The 21,713-nt window shown below is 42.2% G+C and overlaps 1 protein-coding gene across 2 annotated transcripts in view; it reads left to right on the top strand.

Moving 5' to 3' along the window:
* LOC105896610 (receptor tyrosine-protein kinase erbB-4-like) overlaps positions 1-16,283 on the top strand; it is a 251,884-nt gene extending 235,601 nt beyond the window's left edge. For both annotated transcript variants that reach the window (XM_031558871.2, XM_031558870.2), the window contains exons 21-27: positions 3,480-3,635; positions 4,349-4,424; positions 4,714-4,860; positions 6,613-6,710; positions 7,085-7,255; positions 9,434-9,743; positions 10,498-16,283. In XM_031558871.2, the coding sequence (XP_031414731.1) occupies positions 3,480-3,635; positions 4,349-4,424; positions 4,714-4,860; positions 6,613-6,710; positions 7,085-7,255; positions 9,434-9,743; positions 10,498-11,387 (1,848 nt within the window). In that variant the 3' untranslated portion in view covers positions 11,388-16,283. The remainder of the gene's footprint in view (positions 1-3,479; positions 3,636-4,348; positions 4,425-4,713; positions 4,861-6,612; positions 6,711-7,084; positions 7,256-9,433; positions 9,744-10,497) is intronic.
* Positions 16,284-21,713: the final 5,430 nt, after the last annotated feature.

The following is a 21,713-nucleotide window of genomic DNA, read 5'->3' as shown; positions in this document are numbered from 1 at the left end:
GTGTTTGTGTGTGTGTGTGTGTGTGTGTGTGTGTGTGTGTATGTTTGTGTGTTCGTGTGTGTGTGTGTGTTTGTATTTGTGTGTGTGTGTGTGTGTGTTTGTGTCTGTCCGTCTGCGTGCGCATGTGTGTGTCTGTGTCTGTGTTGTTGTGAATGTGTGTCTGATAGTGTGTTTGTGTGTGTGTGTGTGAGAGAGAGAGAGAGTGTGTGTAGTTGTGCATGTGCCGGCTATCAGCGTGGCAGACAGCGTGAAGGCAGTCACAGCACATTATCCCCAGCCAGCAGTATCACTGGCCTCCTGTCAGTCAGGGAAACGCACGAATCACACACATGAATGGTGAAGCACAGAAGAGGCGCTGCCTCTGACAGTCATGCCAGACAGACCCCCCCCCCCCTCTGCTCCACCCCCCTCCGCTAACCGGGCACAGGGCGTAACTCCAATCCAACCCCCACCGAATGTTACCAAAAGGATCAAAACACTCTGCAGCCCACGGAACAGGCGGGCGGATGCTAGCCCCATTACATTCCAGCCCAATGTGTTTATTGTCACCAGAAGTTAATGAATGTGTGGCCGTGCTCATTTAACATTTCTCTTTTCGCTGTGCCGTTCATTGCTTTATCACTAGCGGATCAAGTGTATTAATGGGCTATATGCGCCATCGATTTCTAATTCTTCTGAAGCAGACGTGGAGGATAAATATTACTGGGCGCGGGCATTTTCTGGGCTCATTGTAATCAACATCTCTATTGATCGCCTGCCGGGGCCCCAGAAGTAATCTATTTTAAATACACTTTCTCTGGCTGCTCTCGCTCCGGCCTGTCCCCTTCCCTTGTAATTGTTTTGGCAGCCGGCCATGGCATGTCCAAGTGGGGTCCTTGTTCCGTGCTCCCTCTCTCCGCGAGGAGAGTTAAGCAAATGCTTTTTGTGCTAATCAGATTTCTTCCATCGTTTTAATGCAGCAGCCTCTGGAGCCGTATATTTACATTGCATGAATGGGTATGGGTTGTGTTATGTATTGTGAAGTACTCTGTTCTTTTTTGGTTAAAGCATCATTCATTTCACATGCTGCAAGCTCTACAGAAAAATGAGTTAACACAGACACAATAAGAATTTTGATTATAACTAAAGCTTTTTTTAAAAGGCATTTTCACATTTTGGCATTTGCTTTAATCTGTAATTATTTTTCCAAATAATAGTTTTTCAGCAGAAAACACGCTGTGCTCTGTGTGTGTCTGCTTTGTGTGTGTGTGTGCCAAAGGAGATATTTAGCGTGCCTATATGTGTGTTTGACTGGTAAGGGGACGTATAAGTGAGTGCTTAAGAGAGTGAGAGAGAGGAGGGGCGAGTCTGTGACGAGGTGTGCACTCGCATGCTCGTTCGCACTTGTGTGGGTGTGTATGTGTGCCCATGTGTTCAGTCGGTACTCACAGGCGCTAGCGAGAGCCCGCCCGTTTGGCTATCTGTGTGCAGCGGCGCTTGAGCAGCGGTGGCATGATGGATGGGCAGAGCCCATGCCCTGTGCCAGACGCCTGCCCTATTGATTTATCCGCACATTTGTCTGCGGCGCTGCTACAGCTGCGGGACAAAATTCATTCGAGCACAATCTGCTTGACTCAGCTTTTGTCTGCATGCCTGATACGTACACACATCTATTCCCGCCGCTGCTGCATAAGTATTTCTAAGCGGGCAATGATTCTTCCCTCCAGGGAAAAATGGATAGCTTGTAGGGAGTACTTCACACGCCATAAGCACAAGTGCTTTGCGGAGAGGGCGTGGGCGTGGGGGGTGCTATCACCTGACGCCGGACGTTTATTGATCAGCATATAACCTGGCGTCATCATGTTTAACATCTCTAATGGCATACAAAATGGCCGTCAGCCTGTGCTATAGCTGCGGTTTAGACTGTGGTTTGTGGTGGCAACCAGTAGATCATCGAGCAGCAAATGACAATTGGCCACGTGTCTATTTCTGTATAGTTCTACCCGGCATCTAATTTGCGTCTTTGCTCACTGGCGTACGTAATTAACATTAACAGGCTGGCAGGACATCAATTTCCTGACTGCCTAATTGTCTTTAAAATTGACAAAATTGCACAGTGCAGTCCTAATGAAAGGTTGATATTCTGATGCTCATTGACTCCACAGACAACCTTTTTTCCAGTCTGGTAAACACTTTCAAATGTTTTGTTCTTTTCAATCAACAATCTCACTCATGGAGTCTCACACACTCATGTGCACACCTACACAGACATTCACACACAATCTATCTCGGTTAGCCACAAAGATACACGCATACACAAATCCACATTCCAACAGACATACACACTCATATGCAGTTATATATTCATACACCCGATCCATATTCACATATAGAGGTACATACATGTACACACTCATGATAGTGCCGGTTGTAATTCTCTCCTCCTCTTCTTATATGTTTTATTTTTTACCACTCTCAAAGCCCAGGTAATTGCATTTTAATCAATGATTAACATAAAGCCATAAATCACACAGAGAGCCCTTGATGAAGGTGAGGCTGGCTGGGTGACCCTGGCAGGGTGAGATGAGAGTGAGCTTGGTGGGATGGTGTATTGATGGTGTATGTGAGACGCATGACCCCCCTGGCCCTAACACCGCCACACAGCCTGATTAGGTGTCAGCTGGATTTACAGACTTTCTCAAAAGGTTTTGGATGAAAATGTCCCAGGACAGGGCTCTGATGCCCACCTTAACTGTGACTATGGGGTTAAAATGAGGGTGGCTCGGAGCTTCAAGATGATAAATGAACCATATCTATTTTTTTGTAGTGTTTGCATGGTTATGTGGTTTGTATGTTTGTCATGGTCTTTATGTGTGTGTTTCTGAGGCTGTACAGCATTTGGGTGTTGATTATCGTATCATAGACATCAAATCTATGGCCAGTGGTCAATATGTTTTCCAGTTTGCATAAAATATAATCAAATTTCTTCAACAGTGAAATGTCATCTAATTTTGTTTCATATAAAGAAGGTCTATTTGTGTTTTTCATTTATTTTTACTTGTACATTTATAATAATTTAAAAGCTGACAGACTTGGTGCTGGCCTTAACAAATGATCAATTACTCATAGTTTTGGTCGTAGTGCATACCATTTGTCTTCTCTTTTTTTTTCATTGTAGTTGTTTAATATGCAGTGAAAGTATTTGAGTCATATAAAAGTCTTCTTGATTTTGTCTCCAAAAAGTGATTTAGCCAAGACATTAACACTCTTTCTTTTAGTTCTCCCCAACAATTTAAAATGTTGATAAGACTTATATAGGACAATATTAAATTGAAGTCTTAATGTATGTCTCTCTTTGTTCTTGCATTGTCTGTAAGCCCACCTACGAAGGAGAGTTTAATCAAATCTTCTGCTGAATGAATGAACGTAATCCATTTCATTATGTCTGAAAAGAGAAACAATAAAACAGTGATTTATTAATGTCATGTCACCTTTGATAGGGCATGATGTATCTTGAGGAGAGACGGCTGGTGCATAGGGACCTGGCAGCCCGGAATGTTCTGGTGAAATCTCCCAATCATATCATGATAACGGATTTTGGGCTTGCTCGTCTTCTGGATGCGGACGAGAAGGAGTACAATGCAGATGGAGGAAAGGTCGGTGGTGTGGGCAAATTCATTTTAAATGAAGGAAAGATTTTTCACCCATCTCAATAAACCCTCTGAGATAAGACCATTTAATTTGGTAAAAGTCATAAATGGCAATTTGGTCAAGCAGTTATCTTTGGTGAGTGCAATTACACATAAATGGTTCTCAGTTGGACTTTTGTCCACTGACAGCTGAATATTTCTGGGCAAAAGTGTACTACATCCATTGGTTCATGTGTTGTAATATATTAACTAAATTAATGTTTCACATCATCCGTTTTTCTTTATTGCTTCTCTTATGTCTTTAACCTTCAGTAACAACAAGGATTTCCATCTTAATTTTGAAAGTAAATAAAGTAATTCCAGGACAGAACCTTTAACTGTCGCAGAACACACATACTACACCAACGTAATGCGGTATCCATGTTAACCAGAATCTCAGAAAAGTAATTCCCATATTTGATGCAAACCAATGGGAAACTAACATCAATGAACAAAAGCACCTGGAGGAAGTTATAACTATAAAGTGGTAACTTCTGCGAGAGCAGACAGCCCCAGCCCCCAGTGGGTCAATACTATTTGGCCAAGCTTGTGTTGTGACTTTCTGTATTAAAACAGTGTAATTAACATTGTATTATAATTACTTATGTGACTAATAAAGAATTAACTAAATGCCTAATTAACAACACACAACAGTTAACGAAATTACTGATTTTGTACAGATGCCGATTAAGTGGATGGCTTTGGAGTGTATCCACTACCGGAAGTTTACCCATCAGAGTGATGTGTGGAGCTATGGTGAGTGTTGTTACCAGTTTGGCTTCACTGATCAAACTTCACCTTTTAGAAACATAAGGGAGAGTTGACGAAGGCCTAGGGTCTATCAAACATTCCCAGTTATGACATTAGATAACTACATAATGAATATGTGTCTACACAAGATTTTAATTGAATTGAGTTGTTTATCTCTGTGAAATCCCTGTATTTAATTTTATGTTATTTTGTAATTTGACTTAAATCGGTTATTTTAATGCTTCTGAGGAAACCAAGTTAGCCTCACCAGCTGAATGTCCCATCTCTTGCACAGGAGTGACTATCTGGGAGCTGATGACGTTCGGAGGAAAGCCATATGATGGCATCCCCACCCGTGAGATCCCAGACATTCTGGAGAAGGGGGAGCGTCTGCCTCAGCCTCCTATCTGCACCATAGACGTCTACATGGTCATGGTCAAATGTATGAGCAATTTTTTCCTTCCTCTCCATGCATAGAAATCCACAGCATATTTTCATTGTAACATTCATAGAATGAAGGATGTAGTTGAGTATTTGGCTTTGACAAAAAGGCATCTTATCTGTTTTCACCAATACTGACCAATTCTAACAATACTGACACTAATTTCCTGTGACGAAAACATGTCAGGTACTAGAATGTGTTGTACTGCTTTGTTCTATAAAGCTTTGCACTTTAGCATTGTCATAGTTTGTGTCCAAAATTATTCATATTTAGGAACTGTTTAAACTTAAACTCAAGTCTGATAAATAAGATTTATTATGAAAACCTCATCCAATGTCAAGATTGCATTTCCGATGCCCTGTGATCCCTGATTCATAGATTTTCTGTAATCGAGTAAGGCAACACAGTTTAATTAACAGATGATATGCAAGACAGCACCTGCTCCTGACCTGCTCCTCTTATATATTCACCCAAGCCTAACAGACTGCCCTCTCCCCCCCCCAAACACACACACACACCCTTGCACACACAAACCCGAGATTGGCACTACCTTACCCCATTCCGACATTTCATGTCCACCTTTTCACCCCCGCCTGTGTTTCTGTGTTTGCACACAAGAATTTGCTGTTAGCACCGTGACCCGCCTTTTCTCTCCTCTGCTGCAGAAAGAAAAGAGTGGGGAAAACGAAATTAGTAGACTGGTCAAGCGTTGCACGCACTCTGTCGGCTAAACGAAGCTCAGGCAAAAAGCACACGCTAACAAAAAACTGGGGGTCCGAGATTAGATGCATTAATTCTAATTACATGTTGACTGTGAGCTGTTGTTTATGATTCGATTCGCTGTAACATTAATGCCCCCGTAGATAGCGAAATATTGATAGAGACGAAATGGAGTTTGATTGCTCGAGTAATTGCTGCTCATTTAGATAATGCGTTTGAGTGTGGTTGAAGGGGAAATTAATTGGGAGGAAACGAGAGGAGACGCAATGCGAGGTGAAAGCATGTAAGTGGTTGTCAGAGATACCCCCCCCCCCCTCCCACACACACACACACACACACACACACACACACACACACACACACATACTAACACACAGAGAGCTTAAAGAGGATCAGCTATTCCAATTGCATCTTAAACTCTAAACATGTCATTTTGCCACCCAAAACGGATCTAGTGGACACAGAGAAGACCTCCCTCCCATGAAATTATGCAAAGAACAAAAACAGCAAATGTGCGCCATTAAATCGTTTGCCTATTTCTGGTCAGCAGATGTGCCAGAATCACGTGGAGCCCCGCTTTCCTCATCTGTTAAATCTTTTACATTTTCATGAGTTTCTCCAGATATGCTGTACAGTTGAACCACCTTAAGGAGGCATGATCACTGTCTGATGATTTACTGGGCAGCTTTTAGGGAAACACTGATGTGCAGTGTTCTGCAAAACAGTGCCTGATCATGTTTGCTATAAATGTATAGATTTTGTCATTGACCAAAACAGTGACTAACATTAGTTGCCCTTGTTTTTATTCTGTTGATAGAGATGTTACCCATCTGAACTCATAGAGATGTTACCCATCTGAACTCATAGAGATGTTACCCATCTGAACTCATAGAGATGTTACCCATCTGAACTCATAGAGATGTTACCAATCTGAACTCATAGAGATGTTACCAATCTGAACTCACATCTGAAATGTTGCCCAGTGGTTCAAAGCCAAAAGAGCCTTACCACCTATCCTCATCTTTCCTACAGGTTGGATGATTGACGCTGACAGCAGGCCCAAGTTTAAAGAGCTGGCTGCAGAGTTTTGCCGAATGGCTCGGGACCCCCAGCGATACCTTGTCATCCAGGTAGGACCAGTGCTGTTATGTGCACTGTTGAGGCAAAGCCCTTACAAAGCCAAAGCCTGCAATGTTTGTTCAGTGAGCGTGTGCTTTGTCTGTCTTTTTAAAAATCATAGTTTGTTAAACACCTGTTATATACCTCTGTGGCTCTTTTCCCTGGCATAATGCATACCTTTGGAACTCGTATCAACTAAACTCGATTGGACAATCAACAAAGATACTGTATAAAGTACATTATTATTGGTTGGCTGTAATTCATCTCCTATAGGTATGAGCAGTGTCAGGGTTCATCTGCTGTCCATTTGATGTACTTTGGTATAACAGGTGTACCGTATGTCATGTGATAAGATCTATCATAGTGATCCATTGATCCATTTCAGGGAGATGATCGCATGAAGCTTCCCAGTCCCAACGACAGCAAGTTCTTCCAGAGTCTTCTGGATGAGGAGGACCTGGATGACCTGATGGATGCTGAGGAGTACTTGGTCCCCCATGCATTCAACATGCCCTCGTCCGCCTGCACATCCAGGCTCCATGTGGATTCCAACAGGGTGAGTAGATCAGCTGTAGCAACATCACACAACATGCCTTACAAGCAGTACAAACTCAAGACATGGTCAATAACAAGAAAAAGTTGTTGTTTTGAATATCTATTCATTTTGCATTTCATTATGGCATACAGTAATGTTAACATTTAGTTATAATTTAATTCAGTATACCTTAACAGCATACAGTCAAAGTAAGACAATGTACAGTGACATAAAATCTCTGTCAAATCTTCTTTTTACTTTGCTCTTAAGAAAAATCTAGATGTTCCATAACACAAGCCATCCGCATAAAACAAGCAAACAAACATTCAATTAACAGGCACCAAGTCAGAATGAATTCTACTGTACTTCCTTTTTTTTTGCCCTTTTCATAATGCTGATCATTCCATGTCCTCTCAGTCCATCTCCATCTCTCTCTGGGAGTAGAGTAGAGTGAGCAGCTGAGCCGTCCCTGCTGTCTGAGGCCTGATCCCGCACATTAAAGACCCAGACCCACTCTATGTGCCGGTCCCCCACCGGCTGCGGTTTTCATTACCGAGACCTTCGTGTGCAAATAGCAGTGTCTCTACTAAGACGAGTGCAGCGTTTGCTCAGAGACAATGAGCCAAGCAGGGATATTTACTCTACTGTCCGGCGGCACTCGCTTGAATCGTGGTGGTGCATTTCATATGCGTCTCTCCGCCGGTGTTGAGGCTGGGCCACCCAGCGTCTCCGGAGACCTTCCCCGGTGATGGACTCGCTCGCTTCCGGAATGGGTAAAGGTCACTGTGATGACCTCGGATCTTTCAGTGTAATTATGCAAACACCTCGTTGCCAAAAATAGCCGCAGTTGTTTCTGACCGGGAATCGCTTTAAGGAATTTATGAGATTCCATTTCCTTGTGATGTCACAGTTCACTATTCGAAGCGATGGGGGGTGGGGTGGGGTGGGGTGGGGTCTGGGTTGGGGGATGGTCATGTGATCAGTTGTATCCATGAGATGCTGCGACTGGCCAGACTCGGGGTCAGTTCAATTTGAACTGAGTAATTTCTTCGATCCCACAAATTGAATTTTAATTTGTGGAATAATAGAGCCATGGCAACAAGGTCTCATGAGAAGACAAAGGTTACCGGCTATTGAAAAACAGAGAAGCACTACCAATGGTGTCTGTTAGTCTGCTTGCCCAGTTTGTGTACTATTCATTTTGCATATTTGTTTACTCAGTTTCACTATATTGGAAATTTCCATTAACTTTAGGAACAGTCTTATATAAACTACAATTTTCCCGTTGGTCCAATCCATTTAAAATAAATTCACACCATTTAAATTAAACAACTAAGGTGAAATATAAGTAAGGTTCTTATTGCACTGGGTTCTGTTAAAAAAGGGGGGATTTCTGAGGCAAATGTTGGAAGGTGATATTAGAAGAGAGACAGAGCCTGGCAGGGAGGTAGAGAGTTTTGAGTGAGTGAGAGAATGTAAGAAAGATGGGGGGGGATTTGGATATATGGTCCCATTTCCAGCTACCCCCAGGTTCCTGGTTCAGTTTAATCTCCATTCTCTGTACTTCACTCTACTCTACTCATAGCTTCTCAGTGGGAACCTAGTACAAGCCTTACGATCTCTTGTGTTGAAGAGCTCAGGCACTGAGAGCAGAGTGCATGAACAGCTGGCATCACAGGCCAGATGACACTCACCAGCATGATCTCCATGGTGTTAAAGGAGCTTTCGCTTTCATTTGTGTCTGCTTCTGACATTTGCATAGACATTTGTGATTCATCATGATGTTCTCTGGTCATCCGCATAGCATGGTGAGGTATATTCACAGACAATCAATGTTCCTTTTCCTCCTGCAGTCTGATTATATGGTATCTTTCTATGTCAACATGTACATATGATTCAAGTGTTACGGGAGGTTTTTCTGTTTCCTCTAAGACACATTAAGAAATGACAGTTATAGATAGCATATATGACATATGTTTCAATGTTTAAAGTTAATATGCCCCTCCTACATAAATCATCAAATGTATTTACTGTAATGTTAAATGCTAGTATACCATGTATAATATGATGACAAACATGAATGTAAAATATAATTCATGGCACAGATGAACCTACATAATCTGTAAAGTGCAGTGAGGGGTGTTACCTGCAAAGTGATCAATTTTGACTTGAGACCCTTCTACCACCGCTGTTGAACAGAATCAGTTTGTGTACCGTGAGGGAAGCTTCGGCCCAGACGAGGGTTCTGGAGGCCACCACCATGGAGTGGGAACCTCCAGCTGCAGTGGTGTGTCTGAGCCGTCCGGCACACAAGGGGGCGCTCTGGAGTACCTGGAGGACCAGCGGTGCAATGGAAACCTCCAGAAGCAGCCCGTGGCCCGCGTGGTGGAAGACAGCAATGGCCAGCGCTACAGTGCGGACCCCACCATCTTCCTGGGCGAACGCGCAGCCCGGGGGGAAACGGACGAAGACGGCTACATGACCCCAATGAAGGACAAGAGCTCCACAGGTGTGTGGTCCGCAAACATAAAATCATACAATACTTATCGAATACTCAAGATTTCAACAACATGTAGTCATATAGCATCATGAAGAACAATGCATTAAACCAGTGTAGCCATGTTTTGTGTGTTTCAAGTATCCATTCAATTAACTGATAGGTGATTGTGAAAATGTGTCTTTGTTCTTTGATGAAGTGGAAATTGTATCCACCTGCTATAATATGCAAGATCTTTTCCTCAATGTAGTACAAGGCAGACATTTTAAAACAATATCTCATCCTCATCTTCACTCTGCTCTGAGTACTCTGCCCAGTTGGTCTCAGGTCCTTAACCCCTGACTTTATGTCTCTTTTTTATTTGTCTTCTTAATAGACCTACTTTATCCATTGATTTTATTACCTGGTGACTCTATTCATCTAGTGCAGTCTATCTTTTCCTCCATTTTTATCTCCCCCTTTGTTTACTGCAGTCTTACACAATAAGAAACCATTTCACAATTTTACAAGAAACCTGTGGCAAAAGGCAGCATTAAAACATCTCCCACAATGTCAGGGGTTGCGTTTTCAAGAAATCAATGGGTTGCAAGGCCTTTATATTTCTTATGTTGTCAGTGGCTTACTATTCAACTGTGCATTGAACTAGCAGAGCTTTAGAGCAGAAATTGCCGAAGCTTTGTTGGCAGTCTTGACTGTGCATAGTCCATGTAACCTGGGCTCTTTGCTGAATGAATCATGACACAATCTTGCTCCTTCTTTCCAATAGAGTATCTGAATCCAGTGGAAGAGAATCCATTTGTCACCCGCCGCAAAAATGGAGATATTCACGCTCTGGACAACCCGGGGTACCACAGCACCCCCAACGGACCGCCCAAAGGAGAGGACGAATACATAAACGAGCCGCTGTACCTCAACACCTTCCACAACACTGGAGAGGTGAACCCAGAGCTCCTGAAGAAGAATGGCATCCCCATTCCGCTAGCAGTGACCTCAGCGGCAGCTGTGGCCACAACCGTCGCCCACGTGCCCCACACCAGCCAGCCTGGCAACCCGCCCCACCAGGCCCCGACTCCACATGTTCACTTCGTTCTTCCGCCAGGTCACAGCATCCAGGCTGAGCTCCCAAGCCAAGTCGGGCATCCCCCTCATCCAGCACACGTGATTCACGGCACATTCCCTGGCAAGCCGAGTCACCTGGCCCAAACGGGCCACCCGGGCCAGTTGTGCCATGCCGCCACCGGCGCAGGCCACCATGTGCTGTCTGTCTCTGCAGGTCAGACGGCCAGCCAAGCGGCCCAACAAGCCCAGGCTGGCAAGCCGATGGTCATTGCCCAGGGCAGCCTGCCCGCTTTCACTGCCCACCTGAGGCATCCCGGCAGCATGTTGCAGGCTGGCCACACTGGCACCATCATGCTGGACAAGAAGTCCAAGAAGACCTTCGACAATCCCGAGTACTGGCAGCACAGTCTCCCACCCAAGTCCACCCAGCAGAACCCAGACCCTACGCAGGTGGGGAACCCCAAGTTCTTCTACAAACAGAACGGGCGGATCCGGCCAGCCGTGGCCGAGAACCCAGAGTACCTGTCCGAGTTTGCCCTCAAGCCGGGAACCGTGCTGCCACCCCCGCCGTACCGGCAGCGGAACACTGTAGTCTAGTCCTCTACCCCCCCCTACCTGGTCTCTTCTCCTTCACTCAATCTCCAGAGCCTGGTTCCTCTTACCAGCACTCTATCCTCCCACGCTTCCTCTCAAGTCTCCCTCAGAACTGGAAGGCACACACACACACACACACACACACACACACCCACGTACCTCAGAGGCATGTGGCTTCTCTCTCCCATTTGGACAGGCGATGACACACCAATCAAATCCTGGTTGTTTCTGCGCACACCTCTCTGTCCCCGGAATCGTCATGGTGACCTTTCCCAAATGAGTTGATGCCCCTCCCTACACATACACACACACACACACACACACGCACACACACACACATGTGGCGTGCAGCTCTCCTCCCTCTCGTTTTCAGACAGACAGGTCTCGCCCCTGTGAGCAGGGCACAGCAGCTTCGTGAAAGGAACAAGAGCTTCAAAGCAATATGGAGTTGAGCCACCGTAATTAGTGACAGTAATCCACGCCGACACAGTGTGCACACATCAAGGGTGACTCCACAGAACGTTCCGGAGATTTGAAGTTGAATGCGCTGACAGATGGAATTTATACTGAGTAAATATTTACATGCCCTTTTCCTGGGCAGCTAATTAGAATCCAGCAGTCTGACAAACAGTCATACTCCACGATGTTTCAGTATTTATACCATTTTTTCCATTAAGGTATGGGTGGTATCAAAGTCTGTGACGAAAGCACAGAGGCATGGTAACAGGTGGAGAGACACAGTATGTAGTCCCCTGTTACTAGCATCTGTCTCCTTGCAGTGTGTCAGTCATGTAAGCTCTCCATACCTCAGACCCTGTAAGACCCAGGGTCATGACGGGCTGTGGGATCACATGCAGTCACTCATAACATGTGTTTTTGTGTGTGGGCCCGTGGACAGCTAGTGGAAACCATGAGTGGCCCACTGAAGGCTGAGACGCACTGAATCCCTTCTGTACAACCAAGATGGCCACTGACCACACATATAAATGGTCAGTTCAGGAATGAGATGGCGGAAGACTCTAGGTCCCCCTAGACAGGACTGTGTCAGCCAGGGCATATCTTTCTTCAAATGTTTTTTTTGCATTGAGCCGTACCGATGAAGGAATCAAAGGGTTATTTTAATTTTATTATTTAAATTTTATTATTTGTATGTCCCAGCGTGTCTGTGTTGATAGATATTTCCTCCCATTTATCTTTGTAGAAATCAAATTTAGGGATAACACTGGCATGCCTCATGGTCTATGTGGTACTGCCATCCTGCTGCTAAGGAAAAACACCCTTCAGAGTGCATTAGGGGCATATTACTGTTTTTTTTTCTACCTTTATTTCTTTCAAGCACTTATTTTGGTGGAGCCAGTATATGACTTATCCTCCAGTAGAGCAGTTTGATTTGACATTACTGATCATTTTTTAGCCCTTCAATGTAGGGCTCTGGGAAGATAGTACTACTCAGTGTTGTCCTTGTAAGCATTGGGATTGCTATTTGTACAACATATGGGCCTCAATGTGTCTTTCCCTAAGTGAAGCACTTTTATCAAACCAGAAATAGTGGCTCAGCTGTACTGAATAAAGAAACTGCATGGGTGGCTTGGATTGCTGGTGGGAACCACAACATGAGTAATTATATTTGTACAGGAGTGGCCAATCTCTTTGCATTAAAACTTTGATCTCCCCATTTTCCCCATTTTGCACATACAGTAAAGAGATACAAATAATGGAAAGATATGCACTTTTTTCAAGTAAGGGGGAGCACATATCAGCCGTCTTGTGTTTCTGTCCACGGCCATATCAAGAGCAGTCTGTCAACCTCATCTGTAGAGGTTTGCCTGTCTGCACAAATCTTTTGTTGCAGCTGGAGACAGGCTGTTCTTGGCTCAAAATGGATATTTTTGTAAAGAATGATCAGAGGACGGCCCGTTTGGTGGAGTTGAGGGTTGATGTCTAGTTGCATGATCAAGGAAGCGGAGGACACTAAGGGAGAACCACTCAATATATCCACACTCTTTTGTTCTTTAACTTAAACTTCTTCATTCATTTTTACAAAGTGTTCGTCTCTGTGAGGAGTGAAGATTCTCTTTCATCCCCCCTTTTTGGACACATCTCTGCTGGATATTTAAAAAGTGTTTTGAAAGAATTTTGATACCAGTGTAAAATATTTATAATAACTTGATTTTTAATCCAAGTATGTACAAAAATAACTTAGATTCCCAATTCAAAAAAAAGTAAATTAGATTTATGTATGCTGCATCAGCCAAGTGCTGCTTGCTGTTAATTATTTTTCCTGTGAAATACAAATATTTGTTGACTGCCATTCATTCATACATTTTACACTTTACATTAAAGTCCCCTTAACTAACATTAGGTTAGTCATCAATGTGAGTATCCGTAAACATTAAGTTAAATGCAGAAGTTTAAGGTTTGTTTGTGTTAACTAGTGCATTGTATTTTATGCATTAGGCTACTTAACATATACAAATCTTGATTTGTTAGTAATATTATTAATTCTTTATAAATTCTTTATTGACTTCAGTGAAAAATCAATGTTAGTTAAGTGATCCTTAATGTACAGGGTTGCCATTTTACCCTTGTGTGCTTACGTGTTCTTTACATTTTACCTCATGTGTGTAGCATCATTACCACTGACTCACTGAGTTGAAAATACTATACTACTTACAAACTACAACAAAACTACTTACTAAATACTACAACTACGTTGAACTACAACGTCACAGACGTTACAGACAACCATGAGTCATCATAGCAGATACTTTTGTGTGTATTTAAACCCTTATAAAGTTGAAGTGGGTCCCTGGTTTACTAGAACACTCTCTTTCCCCTGCATTTATGTTTCAAACTGATAGATAAATAAATGGATGGGAATAAGAGTGTGATATCTAGCAAGTTTATAACACCATTGTGTGACTGTGTGTGTCATTAGCTAGCAGTTTCATCCAAAATAACTTCAGAATATGGTCACTGGGTAATGAATCCATGACACTGACATTGCTAGTGTGACCCTAGTTGAAGACTGTCATAAACAACATTAAAAAATACAGAATTAACTCATTCTTGCTCTCTGCAATTATTTTTGCCTCATAGTTTGCTACTTCCCTAGGATCAGCTATGAGTCAGGACAGATGGTCCCCCCTTATGAGCTGGGTTCTGCTCAAGGTTTCTTCCTGTTAAAAGGGAGATTTCCTTTGCCACCATCACCTTAGTGCAGGCTCTAGGGGGTTAAAGCTCTGGCCTCTGTAAAATGCCTTGAGACAATTTCAATTGTTATTGGAGCTATATAAACACAATTACATTTATTTGAATTTTGGACATTTGACAACATGAACATGTAACCATCACCATAAATAAACAGCAAATATCGACTTGTGAATTCCTGATTAAAAAGGCGTTGGCACAAGAAGACAGTGTACAAATCTATTTATACTAATACATGAAGGATGATTTTATGGACTTAATGTCATTTTATACTTTTCTCACTCTTGCCATCTGGTGTTTTTTTTTTGTTTGTTTTTTTTTGCTTATTTTGCTGTGGATTTCTTTTTAATTTGTTTGTTTGTTTTTCTTATTCCGAAACAACATAACATCAAATCTCAAATCTAACAGTCTTGACCACTGACCAGTTTGCACGCACTACTGTTGGAGAGATCCCTGTATTTATACTGAGCCAACACTGAAGGGGCATTCAAACAAGTGGGTCCTCGGAATCATGACTGTACGTTCTCTGAGAAAATGTGAATAGTATTTTTATAGAGCACTGGAGGACTTTACAGTATGTGGTGAAACTGTAAATATGGGGAAAATTAGCTTTCCTTATTTTGTTATTTTTTTATTTTGTTCACTTCTTTCTTTTAATTTCTTTAATTGTACTATTTATTTTATTTTATTCTTATTTTTGTACTTGATTTTTATGTTAAACATAGTAATTGTCTGTGGTAGTGACCAGACATAGTACTTGTATTGTATATAAACTGTGCTGTGTGTGCATTCTTGATGGTGATTTTTTGATTTGATGAGTTCATGTTTGCCACTTACCCCTGAAGTTCTCTTTTCTTTCCTTCTTCCTTTTGTTTCTGTGTGAGATTTGTATCCAGCACTGCTCTGTGGAGTTTTGTATCTTCGTTCTTGACGCTTTAAACTTTTAGCTGTGCCGTTCTCCAACTCCACCACCCCCCCCCCCCCCCCCCCCCCTCTCCCTTTAATTAGATCTCCCGCAATGTAAATACCCCAGCTGTGGAGAACCTCTCGCAAAATTATGAGCTTAGTACACCAACCACTCTCTCCCTCTCCCTTTTGAACCAAATCCTTTGTGCTCAGTGTCTTTTTGTTTTGGAGATGCATTTGTAAGCACCCCTATCTGTGTGTGTTAGCATTTAATTTAAAACTCAACCAGAATTAAAAACTGCATATATATATTATCAATGTTGGTACGAATCTACCTGAAATGAACAACAGTCCATTATAATTTACCCTGTGTGATCTCAGTAATGATTTTTTCTAACTTACAGTTTATTCATTCATACACCAACATGTTATCCTAAAAAAAAGGATATTTACAGTCTTTTTAAACTCTGCCAAGGTCTGTGCAACTTATGCTTGAACTGAGTTTGATTTTTTTTACTATTATCATTATTTAGCTCTTTTATCAACGTTGCATAAACAGTACAGACAGAGAAGTTGCTACGGTTACTAGTTCACACCATTCCTCCTCCCTCCTCGGTTTCCTGGTTTGTTGTTGGCCACAGTGGCTGTATCTCTCCACTGTACTTTTTACCATGCCCCAGGCTTTATATCATTGAAATACTTTTCCTCATATTTCTTACATGAATCTGTCAGAAAGTATATTTTTAATTTAATATAAATAAAGATCAATTCAATATTTGAGTGGTTTAGTGGTACGTGTGACTTTTGTACACAGCTTCTGTGAATGTGTGTGTGTGTGTGTGTGTGTGTGTGTGTGTGTGTGTGTGTGTGTGTGTGTGTGTGTGTGTGTGTGTGTGTGTGGCATCAGAGAAAAATGATTAACCTGAAAGGCCTGGCTTGCTTTAGTAATTTGTATATGTGCAGATAGTTACAGATGTGGTCCATGTAGTCATTTTTGGTATACATCTACTTATACATATACCATACCATCTCACAGACAAGGAGCTACCTTCTGTCAGTTCTTAAATTATGCCAGATGTGGCTTCTCACAAAGGTATGCTGTATCCTTGGTCATAATACAGTATAATATATATATAATACTCTCCATATGCTCTCTATATGCACACAGACAGTACCACTACATACAGTATAGACCACTAAATTCTCTGTTTGTATCGAACCTGTGGCATCAATAACATTCCTCTCCACACAGCCTCTTCACCAGCAACATATGGTCAGGTCAAACATTTGATACTTCACAGTTATCAGTGAGTGAGATGGATTCCCAGTTCCAGTCTAACCTATGCTGACTTAATTTAGTAAGCTCGGAAAACTGAAATGCCATCTCAATGGGTGACATTTAGATCTCCCACCCCAAAGACACTAAATTACTTTGAGAGGGAACGCGGGTAGCATTCCATTATTGTCGTTAAAGATCACAAGTTATTGAATAAAACACTTTATAATGTAAAGATGGTTTCACAATATGCGTTGACTGCATTCTCTTCAGTTCCCTTTGATCAACAGTTTGTTATTCAAATGTTATTCGCAAGCTTAACCTTATTGTGACTTCTTTTAGCTGCAATACTTCAATGTAAAAGTTTTTGATTGTCACAAGCAGCACCAGCACAAATGTAAAATATAGGGCATGTCACATTGCCAGTCCAATATACTATTATATCACCCTTATTATATCACTGTATAATGAACAAAAATGCTTTGGCAAAAGATCAAGACTAATAATAATTATGTTTATTGAAGAACTGGATAACTCAACACTATGCATTTATGTAAATCACTTGCACAGCTGTAATGAACTGCCGATTTGGCAGTGGCATATTAGGGTGACTGGGATTAAAAGAGGACGAGAGAAGAACGACTATTGCACTCCATGGGTGTGTAACCCGCCAGGCACTTGAGAGGGCAAGGTAAGAGAAATGATTCTGAAAGGTTCATGCAAGCCGGTACGCCTGAGAACCTCCGCAGCCAGCTGAGGATGAATGCTGCTATGTAAATCCTGAGATTTCTTTGTAGCGAGACTACTTCAAATTTCTCCCAAGTTCTCTGTTTACTAGGCCACCGGTTACATAAACCAGTGTAAGCAAAAAGGATTTTTCAATGCAGCAAGCATCCCCCCCCCCCTCTCTCTGAGACTTTCATTTCAATCATAAATAATACAAAACTGTCCAATGGTAGAATAGGAGCCCTCTGAAGTTTTTCCTATTAATACTAATAAGGGAAGGGTGCTGCATGTAAGCGCTGTTTATGAAATATGACCAAGCTCGTCTTTCTCACCAAGTAAACCCCTCCCTCCCCAGCTCTGAGAGTGAGAAGTTCACGAGGAGACCCGTGAGGTTAATGTCAGGTTTCACTCGCTCAAGACAAGCCACAGATGAGTTACCTGCAGAGTAATAATAATAACATTGATGATCATGATTATGGTGGCAACACAGTGTGTGGGCGTGCTATGGTCTTTGGAATGTGGAGACGACCACCTAATCAAGTGTCACCATTCAGACAGAGGTCACAGCTTCAGTCCCTACGACGTGCAATTACCCACAAAATAGCTGCTGGCAGCTCCATGACAGCCCATTTCCAAGGTGACAATGGATGTTTAATTGGGGGGTTGTCACATGGAAAGGTATCTTAATGTAGCCGATTCACCGGCAGAGACAAAGAGAGAGAGAGAGAGAAGGACGGGGGGGGGGGGGGTGTTTGCAGAGTGCTCCATGAGCGCTTTTACATGCACAGGAACATGTATCACACCGTCTTGTCTTGTCTTGATTGTCTCATCCTCATGGCAAAGGGAAGAAGGAGAGGTTTCTTTACTCAGAAGGGCCCATAGTGTACATATTGCAGGTTGTTTTGAGCGGTGATGGCTAGTATTAGCGAGAGAAAGAGAATGATTGAAGGAATGGTGCATGAGAGAGAGAGAGAGAGAGAGAGAAAGACTGAGAAAGAGATAAAAGGAGAAGAGAGGCAGGGAGGAAGGGAGAGAGGGGATAGGGGACATAGATGAAGGCATGGAAAGAGAGAGACTGACAGGGAGAAAAAAAGCATGTGTGAGCTAGAACAAGAGAGAGTGTGAAAGAGAAAGATAGAAAGACTGAGAGAAGAAAAGCGTGAGGCATACCGCTGAGCATTAATGTGTTGTTTTCTTCATTTTCTCTCACATTGTCTTCTAATTAGTGACTCTGTTGTCTCATCCAGTTTTATCCGCAGGCTAATCACTTCTGTCCGTATATGGGCTACATCTCAAATCCCCTCTGAACACATTTAATTTACAGCCAGTAGAATCAGTGCTCACAAAGTCTTTCTTGCCAGTTTAGTGAGTTCTCTTCCTACCGCAAATGACAATTCCGGTTTAAAATTTGATTTCATTATAATGTGATCTTAATGTACTTGTGGTGTTTTGTGCTCACTTGTGGTCCATTTATTCCTCTCAGTGCCTGGCAAATGTGTCAAACACGGAATCTACCTTCAATATTATCTGCCCCTCCCTCCCATTTTACCCATAGCAACCCACTTATCTTGTGCCAGTGTAAAGGGCTTTTATATGAGAATGAATTCATCCAGCTGTATTTTGCCATTTTTTTTTTCATCTGATAATGAACAGAGAACAATCTGGCCCAAACACTGAATGGGTGATCCAAGTCCAACTGATCCGGTCCAGTCCAGTCCGGCCCTGAAAGACTTCTCTCTGCTGACACTCCTGCTCTCAAAGCAGCCCCCGTTAGGACTAAAGATGGAAGAGGATACAATTCAGACGGGGTTTTGAGTCTTCTGCCTTCAGATGGCATTAATGAGCTCTTACACACACACACAAAAAACCCTGATAACAGTGAGGAAAGCATGATTTTCTCTACTAACATTTTAAAATTAACATTCAGAGAACATAAGATAATATATAATCACAGTTGAGTATTTTTTACCTGTGTTTTCTTTCAGTCTCTGATGCAGCACCCCATTCAGTGCCTGTAGGTGATTATTGACGGGAAGCGCTCTCCTTTGAGTGCCAACTCAAACACCACATGGGAGACCAATCGACTACAAGCACTGAATGGAGACAGGTAAAAGACTGACTGAACAAACAGCCACTCTCTACAGTTTCTTTACCATTATTGGGGTAAACAGACACAGGTGTATCTCAGTCGTGATCCTTTCTATGTTGTCAGACGCTTATAATAACATTTACGAGCCTGTCAGTGGCTAAAACAAGACGTTTACAATGACATGCCTGCTTGTTCCATAAGATTCCATAGTATAGCTGTTTGCCATTTGCCAGTTTAAGCGTTCCAACTCAATACTGGACCAATCCTTTTTTTGTCCCTAGTAAAAGGACCCAAAAAGATCTAAAACTAGGGGCCCAGGTTGAAATATCCCGACGTTTCTCTTTAAGGCCAAAATGCAGCTGTAGCCTCATCACCACTGCAGAATCATCCATGGGGGGCAACTGACTTTGGATCAAGGCCAGAATTGTCCCTGTACCAGCAGCTGTGTGAGGCACTATAATTGTATGGTGCTTTTTGGACATAGCCCAGTGATTATTGCAAATAATCCCTCCAATGCCTATTACCTAAACTAAAATGGAGGCAATGGGTGATATGTTTCTTATTTTTGGGGTCTTAACCCTCCTATTATGTTCAAATTTTACCCACATCTATTATGCTTGGGGTCAATTTGACCCCAGCAATTTAAACCTCCAAAAAATGATTATAATATTTTTTTTTACTCAAGTTTATGTGTCAGGTACTTTAGGTTTGTTTGTTGACTACCTAAATAGCCCTTAAAAATAAAACAATACCCCCACCCACCCCCCTTATACATCCAGAATACATGTTACGCTACTATGGAGAAATATGCAGATCACCATCAAATCTCACTGATTGACTTAAAATTGGAAAGAGATATCCTTCTGGTGTTTTATGGCTTCATATTATTTCTAAGTACATATTGTTGTTATCTATAACATATGGAATAGAAAACTATTTCTGTAATCAAGAATAGTAACAATGTGATAAAAAAAGTTTATATTTCTTATATATTTTATACAATTAAAACAGCCTGGGGTCAAATTGACCCCAAACAACACCTATGCGTAAAGCATGTGTACAGGACATTGAAAACATATCATCATGTTAATTTTGTGTTTACCCAGTTCTCCCCATTAGATTAGGAAAATGCATTAAATATGAAGCAAAAAAAACTATGCCAATCATTTATTTAGAGACGTTAAACATTGAAAAGGGTCAAATTGACCCCAAACATAATAGGAGGGTTAACAAACAGTCTGGTCCTTTTCCTTTCACCTCAGCTGAGCCCTTAGTAGCTGGAGGGACTAATTCAGGTGCAATAATACAGCATCCGGTGTTCGTACAGTTATGAAAAGCCTAACTGCAATTAAACTATGGCACACAGAAAATCAGACAAAGCTTAAGAGCTAATATTCATAATCCTTTCAATAATCCTTTCCTTAAAATCTTAGAATCTTAAAACCAAGATTATGATCAAAATCCAGACCATATAAGGGAATGTGAGGATGCTAAGATATCTTAGAAAGCTGTGTGTGTGGATGCTTCCAGAAAACCTGATTGTATCTGAACACTCAATAACCACTCACTCACAACCCAGCCCTATCCCGCTCTCCTGCTCTCTCTCTCTCTCTCTCTCTCCCTCTCCCTCTCCCTCTCCCTCTCTCTCTCTCTCTCTCTCTCTCTTGGAGTCGCTAAGTACCGTTGGGAGTTCTCTCTCTCCTTTAATGTGTGTGTGTATCTCTGGAGTGGGATGCACGCTGTATTTATTGTACGGTGCTGAGGCAGTGGCAGCAGACAGAGATGGAGAGGCCTCATTTCCAGCCAACCCACCATCATCTCATGACCAATTCCAGCCCACCGCCCTCCATTTCCTGCTAAAGAGCACACACACACCCACTCAAAGACACACTCACACACACACACACACACACACACACACACACACACACACACACACACACACAGATACAAACTTACATACACACGCATATACATATTTGCCCATTCACTCACTCACACACACACACACACACACACACATACACACGCACCGACAACCTCAAATACGCACATACACACATAGAAATTCACACATATTTGCACGTACACATACGCACATACTTATTCAATGCAACCCAAA

This window comes from Clupea harengus, chromosome 21, assembly GCF_900700415.2.
Source record: "Clupea harengus chromosome 21, Ch_v2.0.2, whole genome shotgun sequence".
NCBI lineage: Eukaryota > Metazoa > Chordata > Actinopteri > Clupeiformes > Clupeidae > Clupea > Clupea harengus.
Note: the sequence above shows the minus strand (reverse complement) of the source record. Positions and strands in the feature narration are given on the sequence as shown.